At 41.7% G+C, this 19,230-nt stretch overlaps 1 protein-coding gene and 1 long non-coding RNA gene across 3 annotated transcripts; one reads left to right on the forward strand and one right to left on the reverse strand.

The window, feature by feature from the left end:
- Positions 1–2,806: 2,806 nt before the first annotated feature.
- On the reverse strand, positions 2,807–14,752 carry LOC147182359 (uncharacterized). Its single transcript, XR_015095558.1, has 3 exons — positions 14,721–14,752; positions 14,057–14,257; positions 2,807–2,986 (listed from the first exon to the last, which is right to left on the reverse strand). It is a non-coding gene; the product is annotated as an uncharacterized LOC147182359 (long non-coding RNA).
- Positions 7,326–17,648, forward strand: shisa9b (shisa family member 9b). Of its 2 annotated transcripts, none has more exons than XM_086080314.1 (4): positions 7,326–8,110; positions 9,867–9,973; positions 14,954–15,094; positions 15,989–17,648. In XM_086080314.1, exons 1-4 carry the CDS (start codon positions 7,599–7,601, stop codon positions 16,360–16,362), a joined length of 1,134 nt encoding a protein of 377 aa, XP_085936440.1. In that variant the 5' UTR covers positions 7,326–7,598; the 3' UTR covers positions 16,363–17,648. The 2 variants fall into 2 exon arrangements, with proteins under 2 accessions (XP_085936440.1, XP_085936449.1); XM_086080323.1 differs by having other exon boundaries at positions 15,992–17,648.
- The last annotated feature ends 1,582 nt before the right edge of the window (positions 17,649–19,230 follow it).

The raw sequence follows: 19,230 nt of genomic DNA on the forward strand, positions 1-19,230 counted from the left end.
TCATGCTCTCACTGCACTTTAGTAGGAAATTGTACAAAAGAAAGCACTGAACAAGGTGATGTCATCAGAATTAGGACGTTGCGAGTTGGAACGTGCTAGGCTAACAGAGTAGCAAAGTCGTAATTATAGAAAATACTCATGTATACAAAAATTTAAGGGGCGAAATATAAACAAAAGTTAAGTGATAAACATGAGCATACCTTGATTTACGAGTACCCCAACTTTTGTGTTTTTCAATTTACAAGAGTTTGATTGGTCGATGTGTGTTTTTTTGACTTTGTGTTGTGAGCCAAAAGATTTGTTAAGCGCGAGTTCCAGCTATGCCGCCATAAAGTGTGTGTGTGTGGAGGGGGGGGGGGGTGGAGTAGTTATTGTGATGCCCTTACATGTGGGCAAGGAGAGCTGGAGTCACCAATGCACTTTCAGCCGTTTATTCAACGGGATATATAGTCAGACTAAAAAATACAGACTGAAAACACTTGCAATACTTTGTGTCATAATTTGGGTTGAGATTGGGTTCGTTTTTGTTTTACTTCTGTCATGGCTCGGGTTTAGTTTTGGTTTAGTTGAATTTTTGTCCTTAAGTTTCGGTCATGTTTTGTCATATTATCCTTGTGTGCTTCCCCCGTCTCGTCAAGTCTGATCATGTCCACTTGTGTTTGCCTGCCCTTCCTCGTGTGTCAACCAATCAGCACCCTCTACCACTTGTGTCTTGCCCAAGTGTGTCTCGTTGTGTCAATTAGTGTGTATGTATTTAGGCCCCGTCCACACGAAAACCTATTTCGGAGCTTGAAACCGATCACTTTTGGAACCGGGCTCCAGAGTGGAAAGATTTCAAAACGCAACAGGAAATCAGAGAAAACTGAAGTTTACAACTAATTCAGTGAACGATTCTTCAGCACCTGGCTGAGAAGGGAACAAGGTTCATATTGGAGCAATGTTTTATTGTTTAACTAATGTTCATGTTCTTTGTGTAATTTACTGCATAGTAAAACTTTACCGTTTTCGTCCACAGGAGTGTGCTAACGCTCATTGGTAAATATTTAGCAATGTTATTGCTGAAGATTCTGTTTTATTGACTAAGAATCTGTATTTCTGCATGGTTTCTTTTTGTTTTAAGGTATTTATAAAGGCGACAGGCAATGTTAAACTGTTTATTTACAATATAAATTGTACTCAAGAGATTGTCAAGGCCCGGCATTGTCTTCTCCTGTGTTCGTCTCACTGATCTGTATGTACTATTGGATAGCCGATAGCCCATACACGCCCGTGCAAGCCGTTGAAGCGACAGGGCGGCCATCTTACTCCTCCCATCTCGCGAGCGGACTACTGTATAAACTATACGTATACGTACAGATTAGACATCTATATATTTCAATACTGTAAATGTATAGGATCGTATGCCGAGAAATGTTTCTTGGGAGAAGTAATACGGCTAACTCCGTTAACTCCCTGTGGCTGCCCTACAGTGCCACTCCAGACTTGGCATATTCATTACATCCATTAAACGTCCTCAGCATCTCCTTTTGGACACTTGCATGTTTTCAAACGTCTCTGTGTTGTGGCATCACGAGGGGACGTGTAGTGGAAGGCCGCCCATCAGGACACTACATCTCCCAGGATGCCTCACAACACCACCAGGTGTGGTCACTTAGGCCCCTTGATTAAATCAGGCCTGGCTGATTGGAATAAAAAGAGAACAACTGTTGGCTGGAACTAGAACAGAAGGATTGTAATAATCTCAGACTTTCAGATTTACTCTTTTTTACAACATTGGTTAAGCGACACAATTGTTTTAAAAACCCAATGATTTCCTCCACCCTGACCGCCTGGTGGAAGGCACTAGAAATCACAAAATCCCAATTGGAGCCCTACGGGCTTTCTCCCATATAGCATAACCCCGAATTTCAATTTAACAATCAATCGTTCTATTTAGGTGTGTGGGAGCAGAAAAGAATTACACATCTCCACCATCTTTTCTCAGATATGACGTTTATATCATATACAAACTTGTTTCAAAAATACAAAAACTGTTGTTTTTTTTTTACATTATCTGCAAGTTATAAATATGATAAACAAATTCCAACACTTTGGGGTACGCTCCAACGCTTGTTTTAGCTAAAGAGCTTTCTCCGACAACCACAAAAAAACTCTCAAAAATATATATGTTACTTTCGTACACAGATGAAACAGTTTTATTTACCCATGACCCTCGAATTGGGAGACAGACCTGTCTATAGCTCCGGAATCTGACTTCTGGATTCAAGTTTGTGAAAACATATTTAAAATGACAAAACACACAAATTTACAACTTATGCAATATAAAACTATTCATAGAATACATATTACTCAATACATGATGAAGAAAATGGGACTCTCAGACTCCGACATTTGTCTCCAGTGTTCACAAAACACTGCAGACACTTATTTTCATGTTTTATAGTGATCTCACTTCATCTATGCTTCCTTCCTTTCTTCAGTCTTTCCTTTGGTTTCTTTAGGTCTCCCTCATTTGTTGGAATTTAGATGTTTCTGGGGTTGGTGAAAGATTCTGGTTTGTAACCCTGTGGGTAGTAGGTGCTGTCTGGTCGGTGCTGGATTTCACTTTTCTTTCTTTTCTTTGATCCTTCCTCGGGTCTCCTGACAACTTCGCGACTCAAGCGTGATTCTGAAGTCTTCGGTTTAGGTGAAGGATATGGGATTTATAATAGGTTTCAGGTGAATTAATGAGCACAAACTCAGACGCACGCCCCCCCCCCCCCCCACACACCAAAAAAAAAGAGAGAACAATGATGATGACGTTGAATCGGTAAGATTACCGAATGAACAATACTGAGCTCTCTCTCTCTGAAAAAAGGACTCCTCCTGTCCTGGTGCGCCTCTCATGATGTCACATATGGTGGCGAATGTGGGCGCCAGGGCGTAAAGGCGGATGGTGAAGACTGATGACCTTGATGATCTAATCCAGCGGATATCCGAGGTCCACCTAGACCAACCACAAAACCAGATAGAGCAATTAATGCAGGTGCCGTTGGAGACCCAGAAGGCCCAACGGGAAACCAACGTGGCCCTACTCCAGCAGCAGATAAAGGCCAACCAACTCAAAGAGGAGGAGCTGCTCCATTTAACAAGAACTAAAGCCAAGGCCAGCGACTTCATCCCCAAAATGGGGATGACCAATGATGTGGACGCATATCTTCATGCCTTTGAAGCAACAGCAACACAAGGGTGGCCGAAATCCCAATGGGTGGGACTCTTGGTGTCGTTTCTCTCAGGTGAGGCACTTCAAGCATACCAGGATTTAGAGACTGACATAGCACAAGATTATGAGCAGCCAAATGCAGAGATCCTGAGCCGACATGGGCTTACTAAATTTAGCAAGGCCCAGCGTTTTCATAGTTGGTCATTTAAAATCGAGACCACGCCCCGCTCACAGATGCATGAACTCATCAGAATAACGAGAAAATGGCTAGAACCGGACAAGAAAAGTCCTGCAGAAATAATAGAGACTCTAGTCATGGACCGATATTTACGAGCCCTGCCCTATGAGGCCAAAAGAAAGTGACATCAGCCAACAGAAAGTGACAACGGCCATAGAGTTGATCGAAGCAGTATAACACTTCCAAACCGCCTCCGAAATGTTAAAACTATCCCAAAAGGGGTCCGAAGCATCAGTGACTCCTCGGCCCCAAGTTCCTCGCCTGAGTAGCCCTATGACAGACCGGTTCCCCACGGCAGGACCAACAAGGGTATTGAGAACACCGGTACAGCAACAAGGGGGCCTGGGCCCTGAGTTTCGACAGTGCTATCGTTGTGGGGAGGGGTGGACATATCTCATGGCAGTGCGGGAAATCAGATGTGCCCATGTCCACTGCAGAGACTGCGAGTAGGACACATACTCACTTTGCCGCCCTCCTGCGGGAAAGCGGAAGTCTCAGGTCCACATGCCCTGTAACAGTGAATCAGTGTGATGTCGAAGCCCTGCTCGACTCCGGAAGTGCTAGGACCCTGGTCCTAGAGGCTGTGGTGCAGGCCTCTTCCTTGTCCCAGGAAGATCGAGTACCAGTTGTGTGTGTCTATGGAGATGTTTGTGAATATCCTACCACCATGGTGAAACTCACCACCACTAAAGGCACTTTCAAAGTGGAAGTGGGAGTGATCAAGGCCCTTCCTGTTCTGGTCCTAATTGGCCGTAATTGGCCGGCTTTCGAGATGCTGTGGCTGGAAGCACAGAAGTGTCTCCGTCGCAAACCCAGAAAACAGTGTGTCCGAGCGCTAGCAGCGGAAGTAAGCGGACCAGAAGTCACACACAGGGGTTCGGGGGGCTCCGAGTCACAATTCGCATCCAGCGAAGACGACAGGGAACCCCCAAAAGCAGACGCGCCCCTTAAAGGTTAGTATGGAACGGCACAATTACAAGACTCTACCCTCGGCAATGTGTTAAAAAACCTTCAGAATATTGAGGGTATATTAGTGGGAACCCGGTCAAAATTGCCTCTTGTATCAAATAGTTAAAAGTGATGTTAAAATCATTGAACAGTTACTCGTTCCCCAAATACACCGCTTCACAGTGCTACAGTTGGCCCACACCCAATTAATGGGGGCTCACTTGGGGACGGAGAAAACGAAAGAAAGTGTGCTACAAAGGTTCTTTTGGCCGTGAGTGCACAAAGATGTCGACATCCACGACAAACCCTGACACTTTTTCCATTTCAAAGCAGTTTTCCCCCCAAATGTCAAATTTATATGACTTTTTTTTTTTGCATTATTTTGTGCAAAGTTGAACAATTCCATTAAAAGCATGCCCTGCAACACTAAAAGCGGTATGGAGGCATGCTTGGAAACACATACCATGGGTTGAAATTTTTGCGAAACAAATCAGCCCAATATGTTGCTGCTTTTCCTTTCTAGTCATACAGACAACATGATAAAGTGTGAAAATTATTCTGCTCATGAGTTTTGTTTCTTAGCACCAATGAAACCCACCAGTAGAGTGGTTCTCAAGCTGTTTTTATACCAAGTACCACCTAAAAAATACTTTTCCAAGCACTATAATCTTGCCCTACATTATCATACATTAGCGTAGTAGCGCTAAGTATTCATCAACCTCGAGACAGATGTTTTGGTCCAAAAAGTATACATTTAAGCCACTGTAGCATTATGCACAATTTGCACATTAGCACAGAGGCTAAATATAGAGAAGGAAACACTTTTAAAATAATGATTTCATTTCAAGTTCATCCTACTGAACCACAATTAATTTCCACATCAACCAGGTGCATCTTGGTATGGAAAACTGAGACTAACCTAGTTTGGCAGCAACTGTAGACGGAAGCACCTGCAAAATTCAGCTCATTTGTTTGGGAAAGTCGAGTAAAGGGGTCCCTTTTATGCTGCCACCCTCATTATGATCTCGTAAAAACATCCCTGTGGAGGTAATTGGGGTATAAACGCCATCTAGACAGATCACGATGCTTCTCATTCACATAACAAAGCGGTCCCTGCATGAGCAGCGCTGACTCACTAACGCTCTCTTCAGCCATACGGACGAGCTACTTCAAGACTCGCATGCCTGTTATTTAACCAGGTGGTCGTTTCGCTGTCGGGCGGTCCTCCTCCTGACTGAAGCTGCGCTGTTCGCACTTGAAAGCAACTCCAAAAGTTTCTTCCTTCAGGGAGTGTAACTATTTATAGGAGACGCACGAGATGAAACAAGCCAAAAGTCCCCCGGTGGCCAATTGTAAATAAAAGTAGCCTCCCACCGCTAAGATTATTCAACATAAAACATTTTAAAATAAATAAAAGAGATTTCTCAAGTGGCAAATTGCAAGCATCCCTTCATCAATCAGGGGTGTGTGTGTGTGTGTGTGTGGGGGGGGGGGGGGGGGGTAGAGAACATCCTCTAAAAATAAATTGGAGTTTTTTTCCCTTTCTTTTTGAGCAGCTGCTTGAGTGTCAACGTCCTTTCTTCTCAAGATCACATGGTCACCATTGAAGGATGTGACGTGGTGTCTGTTCAATGATAGGAACTGCGACGTGACAATATCAGGAGGACTTGTCTTGACAATCAAATTGCATAACAAAGCTGACAAAAATGGAACTATATTGAATTTTCATCCTCTGCTACACAACATACAACAAGAGTTCTACAAAGATAATGTTCAGTTGCAGGGGGTAGTATTTAATAATATGGTTATCGCTGTTGTTGTTTGCTTTCTGATTTTAAGTGACGTTCCATTGTACTTTTTCTCTTGCCGGAGGTCTGAAGTGTCCAACATTACAGGATGAAAACGAGAATGACGAGTAACCTTTTTGGATCAGGGGACCACGGTCAGGGCATCTGCAGGTTTAAACAAGCCAAATGTGCTTGTATAAAAACATAGATTACAAACAGAATTTGTTCCAGAACCAAACTCAAAATAATCTTAAAAAACATAATTTTCCTGTATTTTGAACGCACACAACAGACATGTCATGATAACATCCAGGGACTGTTTTAGGGAGACCGGGCTAGTTGTATCACTTTTTATACTTTTAAATATTTCTTGGATTCAATACATCATATAAAAACAAAATGTATAGCAGATGAAAGACCAAAGTCTCAGGTATATTTTTTGTAGATATGTCATTGTCATACTTTGTGTCAGTGCAGAGTTATAAGCCATCAAATACAGGGAGTGAACATGTGACATGTTGCCCCACCATTGGGTAAGTTGTCACAGTATATGGGGTAAGATGTCAAACCGGATTTTGCAACAAGGACAAAATTATCATTTTGTTTCATTTTTAAACAATGAAACAAAACTAACTTTTTCACTCTCCAGACTCATCATTGGAAGGGCAATTCTGGCAAATGTAAACCGAGTTGCCCAGAGGTGGATTTTTCATTGGCCCATTCTTTGCATATGTGACAACAAACCCCAAAATGACTGAGACAAGTTGCCCCTAACTACCATGTTGGCTAATACTTGCTCTAGTTTAAAGTTAGCTTAAAACAGAGCCGTGACTGAGGCATGACAAGATGCCTGAATCTCTCCTCTAACGAGTCCACATGATTTGCTGCTAGAACTTGTCTATGTTACGACACCTGTTTCAAACTATATGAAGTTGAAAATGTCTACTGTAAGTTGTGCAAAACACATAATTGGCACTCATCTTAGCTCACAATGTGCAATATTCTCTTCTCAGACAGTACACAACACCTGACCAAATAAAAAAATCTCTCTTTCTCTCTCTCTCACGCACGCACGCACGCACGCACGCACACACAGACTACACCTCTGTATCTTCCCTCACCCAATTTGTCTCGTCTGCTGCCACTCAGTGCTGGAGAGAAGCAGCCTGGAAGAGGCTGGCGACCTCCAGCTGCTCCTTCTCCATTCTGGTTAGTCAGTCCCGAGCTGGAACTAACACATTGAATATTTTCATGTTTTGAACTAACAGATTGTATCGCATAGAAGAGCACGATTGCGCGCACGGCGCCTTTGGTTTGGCGCATGGCAAGTTGCAGCCAAAGCACTTTTACGCACCGCTCTCCGCGCGGAGGATGTGAGCGCGTCCACGCGCGTGTGGAGGATCAAAGACCAAAGTGAGCGAAGATGCGCGGAGCTGAGCTGCTGCTCGCTTATGTCCTCGCCAAAGTGACCGTGCGCCAGGCGGAAGGTCAAGGGGAGCGCGCGGCGGACGACCTGGTGATGGTGAGCGAATACAACGAGTCCGCGGAGTTCACCACGAGCAGCGTGACGGAGAGCCCGCACACGGAGGACAAATGCCGCGGCTACTACGACGTGATGGGCCAGTGGGACCCGCCGTTCGTGTGCCAGACGGGCAACTACCTGTACTGTTGCGGCACGTGCGGTTTCAGGTTCTGCTGCGCCTTCCGCAGCTCGCGGCTGGACCAGACCACCTGCAAGAACTACGACACGCCGCCGTGGATGATGACCGGCAGACCGCCGTCCAAAGTGGACGTGGCGGAGGACTCGGCCAAGGACAAGACCAACATGATCGTGTATATCGTCTGCGGGCTGGTGGCCATCGTGGCGCTGATTGGCGTCTTCACCAAGCTGGGGCTGGAGAAGACGCAGCGGCCGAACCGAGACAACGTGCCACAGTAAGGGGAGATATAGGCATACACTTTTTATTTGTATTTTTTGTGAAAAGAAAAGGGGGTGAAGCCAAATTAAACCTATAAACTATTAAGTAAAAAACAACAACAGCAAAACAGAGTTAGAAATAATCAATACAACAAGGCGATGTGCTTACACGTTCGAAAAGGAGTAGGAAGCAGTACAGTATAGATACTTGTGTATTCCTTCCCCAATCTACTTAATTATCAATTTAGTATTTAAGAATATTCATACTTTATTTCCATGTTTATACTCAATGAAACTTCATCACATGTAAATGTATTCACAGTCCGTGAAATGCATGCCAAGCAACAGGTGACGCTATAACCCCAACAGCAGTCATCTACGGCAGCACATCCGAATTTTTAACAATCACTCAATAATCTAAATTTACATTTTGCTTATTACCATAATTTCCCAAATTAAGACTCTGCAGCATAGTACATCTAAATGTTGAGCAAAAATGAGACAGAAGTTTTATTCCACATAAGTAGCTATAAACTTTAACACTATGCACAGTTTGAACAAAAACATTGCCATGAAATGTAGGTGTAGCGGCAATCCACTGCCAAAATGCCGCTTGAGGGTCTTGAAGTCGTTTCCAACGCGTTGTGCTGTGTAAAAACAAGGTCCGCTATGAAAGTGCGTTTAACAGTTTATTTTGTCACTTGAAAAAAAAAGCTTTAAAAACACCAACAAAAGGGCAGGTGTCAAATGACTAAAAAGAGCTCATACAAAAAAAGACAGCAACAAAAATACTCCACACTCATTAGACGGTCACATACACACACATACATACATACACAAACTGTATACTTCCTTGCTCAAAAACTCCAACTGTGCACACCTGTGTCTTCCTGTTATAAGCCGACTGGCTGATTGCTTCACAACGCACAGGTGTGCAGGTAACCACAGCAACCAAGCGCCTCACCAAACACTCACACATACTGCATATACAACACACAAACTCAGCACGCATGTAAGACGACAACAACAGGGACATAAGAACCTACATACTTCAACTAAAATAATAAAATGTACACCTATCGTACATAAATGTTTGAAAACAAACACTTCTAAGAGATTATATGCAATGTAATGTGTTTCAAAGTTAAATACAAACAAATGTATTATTATTATTATTATAAAGTATTATATTAAAAAAGGTTTAAGCCACGGTGACATTTTTTGAACATTTAATTCAGTGATTCTTCATGTACCACGAGAGAGCTTGCATAGCGCGAGCCGTACATGTACCACACTGCCAACCAGGAAGGCAAAGACAGTTTGATACATGATTGTAGAAATATATTTTTTTAAATCCTCACATACTTAATTTGCTCCACATATTTTGCCAAACTTGTGCATGTAGTACTTTTTATACACATTATTTTTCTTGTTAATTCAATTTCATACACAGATGCAACTACCTGTGGATCACGTGACCATGCAGATTTTGCCTTGGTCACATGACTCTACGACAACTCCACTGGTCACAATTTTCCCCTCAATAAAACTTCTCTCCACATGAAAGGACGTTCAAAAGTGCATGCAAAAGCAACATGTGGCGCTGTAGCCCCGGCAGTGGAGTCATCCAATCAGGAAAGCAAAATCATTTCCAGGAAAAAGGCAATGTGAAATCATCATTGTATACAAAACTTCGATGACTCCAGTTTTTTTTCTTCCCAGTGTGCCTCCTTTAGAATATGTTAGGACATTTACTGTATATTGTCTTTGCAGAGCTTTGGCACATGTGACCCGTCATCCCGCCTCAGAACATACGGACGAGATGAGCCTGGGCCTGCACTATGAGAACATGCAGACAAGAGTCGCAATCAACAGTTTCCGTAAGTGTCATGAGCAGTGCACATATTATTATTTTTACCAACCGGATTTCATATACTGTATGATTATTAACAAAACATTTTTATTGCATCATCCCATAGAAAACATTATCTATCGCAACACTCATATGTGTATCCCCCCAAACCAGATGTCTGTTGTAGTACCAATACTGCTCTGTGAGAGGCGGCATGGAGCATCCATGTTGCCGAAAATACAAAGAAGAAGAAAGTGTAGTAGTAACAGCAACAGTCAGTGTCATTCTGTCTAACATCAGTCGTGGAGTGTGCACTTGGGCTGAACTTGTCGCTGACCGCACGCACCAGAATTTATGATATTGAAGCATACATATTTACAATTGTCAGCATTGACTACTTTCTGAGCAGATTAGAGAGTAAAAATGACTACACCCCCACACCACAGGATAATTGGTCAGGATAATAAGGCAGCTGATAAGCATGACTTTGATCAGAGCTAAAAATCCCCACACAATATATTGTTGCCAAAAAGCCGTTGAAAATGAGCACTGCAGCTTAATTACACTGACAACAGCAGTTGTTCCCATGACGACAGTCTTGGCGAGTTTCTTAGGGCGAGGCGATATTTTGGTCTCATGGATCTATTAGGTTTGTTTCCACTACAGCCGTGCAAAGCAACCATTGTTTCAAAAGTGTTCAACTGGGATCCTCCTCTGCAAGGCATCATGAAGGAGGTTTCCCAGAGGTGGTGGCACATCTATGGGAAATGGGTGTGGGGGGGGGGGGGGTCCCCAAGTGCTCAGTTCAAGGCGTCTCCCTAGCCAAATTGACATCATCCGCTTGCGGAGGTTTGCTAGCAGTTCCGTACAGTATAGTAAAGTATTTAGTGTGCTACGACCTCCCGTACACGTGCAAATCAGTTTCATGTCAAGGATCAGTACGCTAGGAATTATTAACAGAATGATATGGGCCGCTTTGATTGGACAGGATTGTAGTTGGCAGTGCACATGCCCACACCAGCCCACAAGTACCAATTTAAATGCGCTTCCAAGCCGGCCCATAAAATCAGGTAACCCGCTCATGGCAGAATTACACCAGGCATAGCACTGAATCACATTAATTCTGACCTATTTTAAGATTCCAAATAACGAGCACTAAATTGCAACAGAATTGACCAAGCTTTGACTCCATTGCGTGTGCTGTTGACAACAGGTGTAAAAGCGACAAAGACCACAGTATTGAACGAGGGTTTAGGTAGCCCTGGTGGTTTCCACCTCGGAACATTTGGGAGAGCGCCACAAGTGTCAAATGAAGTTTGAAGCACAGTAATGGAATTGGAAGTAATAGTGAAAGACAAACAAACATATTACTGACTTACAGGAAATGAATTTATACTGATAACAATGGCCAAGTCAGCTACCGCTTAAAAGTTAGTTTTGACTCAAGTCAGAGGTCTCAAACTCAACTTCTGTGGGGGCCATTCAAAGTATATATATAAAAAAAAAAAAAAGTACAACTGATCCAATCTTCTCAATCTTTATGCGCCCATCTTGTGTGACATCGTGTCTAAAACTTGGGACAGCACACATAGAAAACTGCTCTGGGAGAAGCCAGCACTGTCAACTGTCACAGAGCACTAAAACGACTAAAACACAAATCGAAAGGCGTTTAGTCATAGGAAATACGAGCGCATTCGGCAGACGCAATGCTGGTTGTGCCCGGTTAGTACAGTAGCTCAGCTTTCGCATCTGTTAGCGTTAGCATGCACACTCAAGTTTGCGCGCAAACAGAAAACAATCCCTAAATGAGCTTTCCCGTGAATAATCGCACCTTGTCACTCTAACGTCCATCCATCCATTTTCTTAACCGCTTATTCCTCACTAGGGTCGCAAGGGTGCTGGAGCCTATCCCAGCTGGCTTCGGGCAGTAGGCGGGGTACACCCTGAACTGGTTGCCAGCCAATCACAGGGCACACAGAAACGAACAACCATTCATACTCACAATCACAGCTGGGGACAACTTTAGAGTGTTCAATTAACCTGCCATGCATGTCCTTGGAATGTGGGAGGAAACCGGAGTACCCGGAGAAAACCCACACAGGCACGGGGAGAACATGCAAACTCCACCCAGGAAGGCCGAAGCCCGGACTCGATCTCACGTCCTCTGCACTGGGAGGCGAACGTGCTAACCAGTCATCACCGTGCCGCCCACTCTAACTTACCTGAGAAAAAAATATATGCTCCTATCAAACGTTTTCCAAGTGCCATGGAGGTGTCTATCAGTGGCGACAAGCGTCTTTAACCTTGTGGCCTACTTTTTGACATGAAAGCTGCAACTCTGACAACTCTCTGCCAACGCGTTAAAGGCGAAAGACAAACAAATAGACGTGCGGTTCAGTATTCTGGGAATAGAAAATATGCGTCAGATCTAGCAAAAGCCATTGTCATCCTTTATTAATCTATTGGCAGTTGAACGCTTGTACACAAAAATAACACATTTTCAGGCCGCTCAACTTAAGGAGGCACCCTAAGTTCAGTTCCATCGGGTCGATAAGTTATTGATCGCAAAGGAAACCCTGACCGTGAAGGAATTCAATCTGACTCAGGGTCATCTGGTGAGCATTTAATACTTTTTGTTTGGCAACATTCCCTCCCATTGATTGGTTAGAACTTAACTAATTCACTGCCATTGACGGCTATAGACGTCCAAAAATCTTTTTAACTATTTTTATTAGTTTACCTTTTTTTTTTTTACTTTTGTTAACAAGAGTATGAAAACCTAGGAAAAAAAAGTACACTTCGAACAGATATAAAATTTGTGATTAATCATGAGTTAACTAGTGAAGTCATGCGATTAATTACGATTAATAATATTAATTGCCTGACGATCCTAATTTTTAATAATCTTTTCTTTTGTTTTTTAAACTTTTTTTTTCTTTTAAGAATTCAAAAGATTATTAAAAATTATCAGGTGATTAAAATTTTTAATTGTAATTAATCACATGACTTCACTAGTTAACTCACAATTAATCACATTTTTTATATCTATTCTAAATTTCCAATAAAAAAATTCTAGGTTTTCTTAATCTTGTTAACAAAAGTAGAAAAAAACGTTACACTAATAGAAATAGTTCAAATGAATTTTCAGTTGTTTCAATCTGTGCCTGAAAGACGTCGTACTTTGCCAGGTTTGTGACTTAAGGAACATGATTTATAACCATGTCAAGAATGTGATACGTAAGACCGAGGCTGCATGACTGACTGAAGAAGATATGATTTCTCATTGTGGCACGACTATAGATGTGTCCATATTCATATATTGCTGATTGTAGTCTCACAGTAGCAGGAACAACTAAGTGAACACTCACGTTGATTCTAAGGTGCAGTGTGAATCATCATTGTTTTGGTGTTCAGGTGTGTTGAAGTGAAACCAGTCGTCAAAGCCGCACATTTACATCACAGGGCGAGACAGTGTCGAGACTTCTTCCGCATTAATTAGCACAGTAATAAAGTCTCTTGCTGACCAAAGGGGAATAAGAGTCTCATTAACCTCATTCTGGATTTATGATCTGTTTTTCCCCCCCACAGAAATCCTAGAGCCAGGAGCGGCCCACTCAAGTTAGTAAACCGTTAACAATGGCAATGACAACGAGAGATAGACTCTTAAATTACGTCATTAGTGATGCAGGGTTGATTGATTATGCCTATGAGTCGATTTCAACAAATGAAAATCATGATTAATCATCTCACCTCTGAATTTAGTGCTTAGTATGACAAATAAACTGAAAAATAAAACATTGAATGAATTTTAGGAAAAGGGTATGTTTTAAGACTGTGGCGACCAAACACACACAAAAAAAAAGGTACTATTTTTGGTTCTATATGGCCAAAACAAAACGCCAACATACACTTGACTTGTGGAGTTGCTCCATTTGAGTCTATTGATGGACACAGTAATTACAATTTTCCAGACAACTTACCGGTTAACGTCATAGCCCCGTCATAGCCCTAAATGTTTAAAACTAGCAAACTGTCAACTTTCTCCTAAATTCTCTCATCTTTATCCAAAATACTGATACACAGGCATGCAGAATGATCAAACTTGTCTTACCTTGCCACTCCAATCTAATGGCGACTTTCCGAACATCTGTTGCTCTGCCATGCCAGGCCACGCCGGAGGGGGCCAGGCTATTTGCTGCACCGCAATTAATTACGCAGATGTCTTGTGTCGGACTGGGAGAGCAGCCACGATTCTCCAGCTGCATCCGCAGAGAAGCTCACTACTGTTTAGTGCGCACACTAGATACAAGATCTGGAAAATATTCATTCCACACTGCAAAATCAACATTTACTATGATTTTGCTTTTTATAGGTATGAGGAAAGTTTACATTTGTTCTTCTGTTCTTGAAACGACTGACAACACACCATCAATTCCAAATACAAACATTGTCTTTTAAATCATTCACTCGCACCTTTCCATTTTCAAATAAGCAAAGACCCACTTATCAGATTTTACTTATTAGATTATCTTGAGCTGCGTTAAGAGCGATGAATTCAGGGTCCTGAACGAACGTGCATGTTTTTTGGAATGCGAGAGGAAGCAGGATACCAAATTCCATATCGGAAATAAGGGATTCAAACCCTCAACCTCAGAACTGTGTTGCAGTTGTGCTAACCACATTCACTGTACCGATGTCTTATAAGTTATTCGTCACAATAAATATCTTAAGGAAACATTTACAGTTCAGTAGTTACTAGATCAGTTAACAGTTACCTTAGCTTCCTTGTCTTCCGCTACAACTACTCTTTCTTCTTCTTTGTATTTTCCGGCAGTGTGCATGCCTGGTGCCCCTCACGGGTCAGTCTTGGTACTACAACAGATTATTTTAGAGGATTGTCAGTGGCAATTTGGTTACAGTATAGATTTCTAGAGTACACCAAATTCAACAAAACAAGAATTAAGTGCTATTTGTAATACTTAGTCTTTCTCGGCTTTCACTTTTTCAGACAGTCCCCAGATGAACAACGCAACACCGACATCACCTCTGCTCGCCGAGCCGTACGCACTGCTGGATCAGATTAGCAGCCCCTATGAGCCGCACACGTTGGTCAAGGACCTCAACAAGTATGCCACCCTCAAGGCTGTTGGTAAGAATGCAAACACAACTTTGAAGGAGAAAAATGATGGATTTTTTCCCGATTTAAAACAATTCCAGACAACTAAAAAAAAACTCACTATATCCCATTTAAAGTTTGCATTTGTGTCCAAAGAACCAACTCACTGAATGATCATAAAGTTTCTTGGCACTTTAATTAATGTCATTGCATTATTTTATTTTTTTATTTTTCCTAGTTGCTCCAAATGTCTTGAATTCTTCCTTTCCTCACAGTTAATCGATAGGCCGTCAAGGTCCAGGGGGAGAGGAAGGCTATTTATAGGATGCGTTTGTTTGATTGTCTCAAGTGATCATTTTGGGACTGATCCGGCGTACGTCGGCATTTGAAACAAGACACATTAGCCTCGACAAGAACACAGAGCCGCCCAAACCTTAAAGTGGACCAAAAATAGAAGCACTTTCTAAAAAAGGATGTCAAAAACATGTCGGAAACGACACGTCAACATGGATACACATCCTGAAGCAGAACAGTGTCTTTTTGAACAATCTCTCTCGGGGACGCTTTTGGACGACGCCGCTGAAGCTCCTCCGACTCCACGGAAGTGCAAGCAAACAGATAATTAGGGGCGATCAAAAATAGAGTGGATCTTAGCTAATGAGATTGAGGGCAGGAGGCAATCAAGAGAACTCAGAACACAAATGACTCGTGGTGATTGGATGCAACATGGTACAGACACAAGCCTGACAACTGTGCAGTATGTTGACTTGCAGTAAAGGATGTAAAGCGGAACCTCAAACACAAGCCGACACAACAGGAAATAATGAAAAATGTTAAAAAGATCATTTCCATGGCATTAAAAAAAAGCTCTCCTTTCCCTGGACTCAAAAGTTTGGTTAACGGATCTCGCTTTTCTCTATATGTCAGCAGAAAAAGCCAACGGCAGCTTCTACACCAACCGCCGCCAAGTGCTGAGCGGAATAACCGCAAAGGGCATCCTTCCAATGGAGCACGTGGACACGGAGTCGGAGCCCAGCAACCCCTACAGCCCGCCCAGACAGATGTCAAGCGTGCAGAGCGGACGCAAGCACAAGAGCCCGAGAAGCTCGCAGTCGCTGTCCTTTGGCTCTTTTTCCAGCCCGGCCACGCCGAGACCTTGGGAGAGCAACGACGTGCTGGGTTTGAGGCAATGCTTCGGCCCCACCAAACTCTGCGTTACCGAGAGGGAACTTCAGAACGCTCGCTTCCTGCCCCCGCAGCCCTACTTAGTCACCAACAGCAAGACGGAAGTGACGGTATGAGGGAAGAACACCAAGTACAGGAAGTGCTTGCGTCAAATAAGACTGTTGAACATGCAAGTTGTGCGGATGACATCGTAGGCAGCGTTCAAGACAAAGGCTTCAATTCAAATGAGTGTTATCCAACAATAATGCCAAATCACACAAGCTAATTAAAACACACGCACTCAAACTCTACGCACTATTATTCACTTATTATTTATTATTATGGACAGTATTTATTATTCTCGAAAACACAAATAGCTTAACCCCTTCACTGCCATTGACAACTATAGACGTCAAACATTCATTTGAACTATTTTTATGAGTTTAACATTTTTTTTCCATTTTTGTTAACAAGAGTATGAAAACCTAGAATTTTTAGAATATTTTTTTTTTGTACATTTAGAACATAACATAAAATTTGTCATGCGATTAATTACAATTACACATTTTAATTGCCTGATGCTCCTAATTAAAAAAAAAAGCTTTTCTTTAAAAACAAACAAAACAAAAAACATTTATATATTTTTTCATTTTTAATAATGCTTTTTTTTATTTTAAGAAAAGATTATTAAAAATTTGGGGCGTCGGGCGATAACAATTTTTAAACGGAATTAATCACATGACTTCACTAGTTAACTCACGATTAATCACAAATTTTATATTTGTTCTAATACAATAAAAATTCTATGTTTTCATACTTTTGTTAACAAAAGTGGGAAAAAACGTTAAACTAATAGAAATAGTTCAAATGAATTTTTGATGTCTATAGCCGTCAATGGCAGTGGATGAGTTAATCCCCACACCTTGTTGACGATGACAACTCAACATGCACCTCCACTAAATCCAAACGACAGTGGTGACTTGAGATGAGGGCTGAACGATTTATCGTTTTGGGATTGAAATCATGATCTCAACAACATCATTTCGTGATTGTCAAAGCTGCGTGTTTTTAAAGCGCTTAGAAGTGGCATGCTACCTATGGACAGGTCACGCTAACCAATCAGCTGAGCTGCTTAAAAAGTGTTGCACAGTCACCCATCCCCGTCCCTGCCTTCCCTGCTGCTTGCGGACACTCGGCTAACAAAAAAATCATTGAGAAGCACGACGCTAAGATGACCTGCACCATTGATGTGGATCCTCTCCTCAAAGTATATAATCCTCGCCTCCATGGTGGCAAAAAAAAGTTCTTCGAACAAGTAGCACTCTCACTAAAGGCGGACAAGTAGCTAAAATAGCCAACACAAGAGCGAACATGGGATGATGGAGATTAAGCTAATGCTAATTGCTGAGCTAATGAGAAATGCAGTCGTGAAAGACCAGAGCAAGTGCTTAAGTGTACAGTACACTTAAGCACTTACTCTGGTCTAGAACCGCGTTAGAGCACAGAACAACCAGCTATGAACAGCAAATTTGTATTACATTAATACATAATAAGTATCTAGAGATAATATAAGACAACAGCTACATATTAAGCACGCTCGAAAACCGGAACGGAATTGGTTAAGGCTGACGTCAGCCATGGCGAGGATCTTATTTATTTATTTATAAATACTTATTTATTTATCTTATCAAAAGTATATTAAATATTTAGAATATCAACAATGTTATTTGCATCTATTTGCGCTATTTTGCGCCACAGAGTACTGAGATTTGAAATCGACACCACAATAGGTCTCAAAATGACTCTGAAAAAATCGATTTAGCTTTGCTAAAATACTATATTTTGATTTGTTGATTTCATTATAAATAAAAACGCAGCCACATTTACATACACATGCAAAATTTGAAAGAAAAGAAAGAGACAAATAATTACTTTCTACATTGTGACCCTTTTATCAGGAAATGTTTACCTTTCACATTCAGAAATACTTTCATTATATTATATATACCATTTCTGTAAAGGGATTCTATTTATACTATGATGTGAATTTTATCGCTTAGACCTCAGTCCCCAATTTAAGCAGTTCTCTGACAAAAATACGGATTTTTTTGTATTTATTTTTTCAACATATAATATTACATGTATATGCAAAGGAAATGTACATTAGTACATTTAAAATGATTTTGGCAAATAAAAAAATATTTTTTACGCACACATATTTGCATGGAACCATTTTAAAAACCTTGAAAAAGGACTTCCTCTCTCACATAGCCTCATTATCCTCATTAAGCTTAAAAAAAGTCGTAGTCGTTCTTTACAGAGGATTAATAACATATTCCTGCAAGAATTGTTCGATATTTCTACATGTTTTGCTCCACTGTTTGTCTTCGAATATCCGTTTTTTACAGTGTTGTATAACCGTGACACCGATGCTATTCGCTCGCCTGACTTTGACATTTTATATTGTTTGTTACGATGAAGCTATATGGAATTTCCAAGGCAAAGCTTTGTCGCTGTTTTGAATACACGCCTTTGTCTTCTGTTAGTTTGACAGCAAACTTCAACTGGGAGTGTTTATCAATGTGTGTGAAATGCCTTGCCCAAGGACACAATGACACATGACTTGGGGAGAGCGGGGGATTGGACAGCCGACCTTCTGGTAACTGGACGACCGTCTCGACACCCTGAGCCACGGCCGCCACACAGACTACTGCTTGTTGTAAAGTCAGTTGAGTTCATTGCCACCTTACAGCACTCGTATGTCACATTCTTGCATTTAAGGCAAAAAACCCTTTGAACGACGGTTCGTCTATCGGGTCATTCTCAAGGCACCACTGAAATGTAGTTTAATACATTCTCAAGAACAAAAAACGAAAAGGGCGGAAATGACACTGACTGTTACATTTATTGCATCACAAGTAAGCACATCTATACCTAACACACACACGTGTGTGAATTTTTAACTTTTTTTTTTGGTTTACACAAACTGGTGAAATGATCAATAT

The sequence above is a fragment of the Leptonotus elevatus genome, chromosome 1 (genome assembly GCF_054856555.1).
Source record: "Leptonotus elevatus isolate MCC_2025b chromosome 1, RoL_Lele_1.0, whole genome shotgun sequence".
Taxonomy (NCBI): Eukaryota; Metazoa; Chordata; class Actinopteri; order Syngnathiformes; family Syngnathidae; genus Leptonotus; species Leptonotus elevatus.

Excerpts from the sequence above, each read along its gene's own strand:
- shisa9b (XM_086080314.1), top strand. The coding sequence starts at position 7,599 with ATGCGCGGAGCTGAGCTGCTGCTCGCTTATGTCCTCGCCAAAGTGACC. Across the intron at positions 8,111-9,866 it reads AACCGAGACAACGTGCCACA|AGCTTTGGCACATGTGACCC; the intron begins GTAAGGGGAGAT and ends TTGTCTTTGCAG. Across the intron at positions 15,095-15,988 it reads TGCCACCCTCAAGGCTGTTG|CAGAAAAAGCCAACGGCAGC; the intron begins GTAAGAATGCAA and ends TCTATATGTCAG.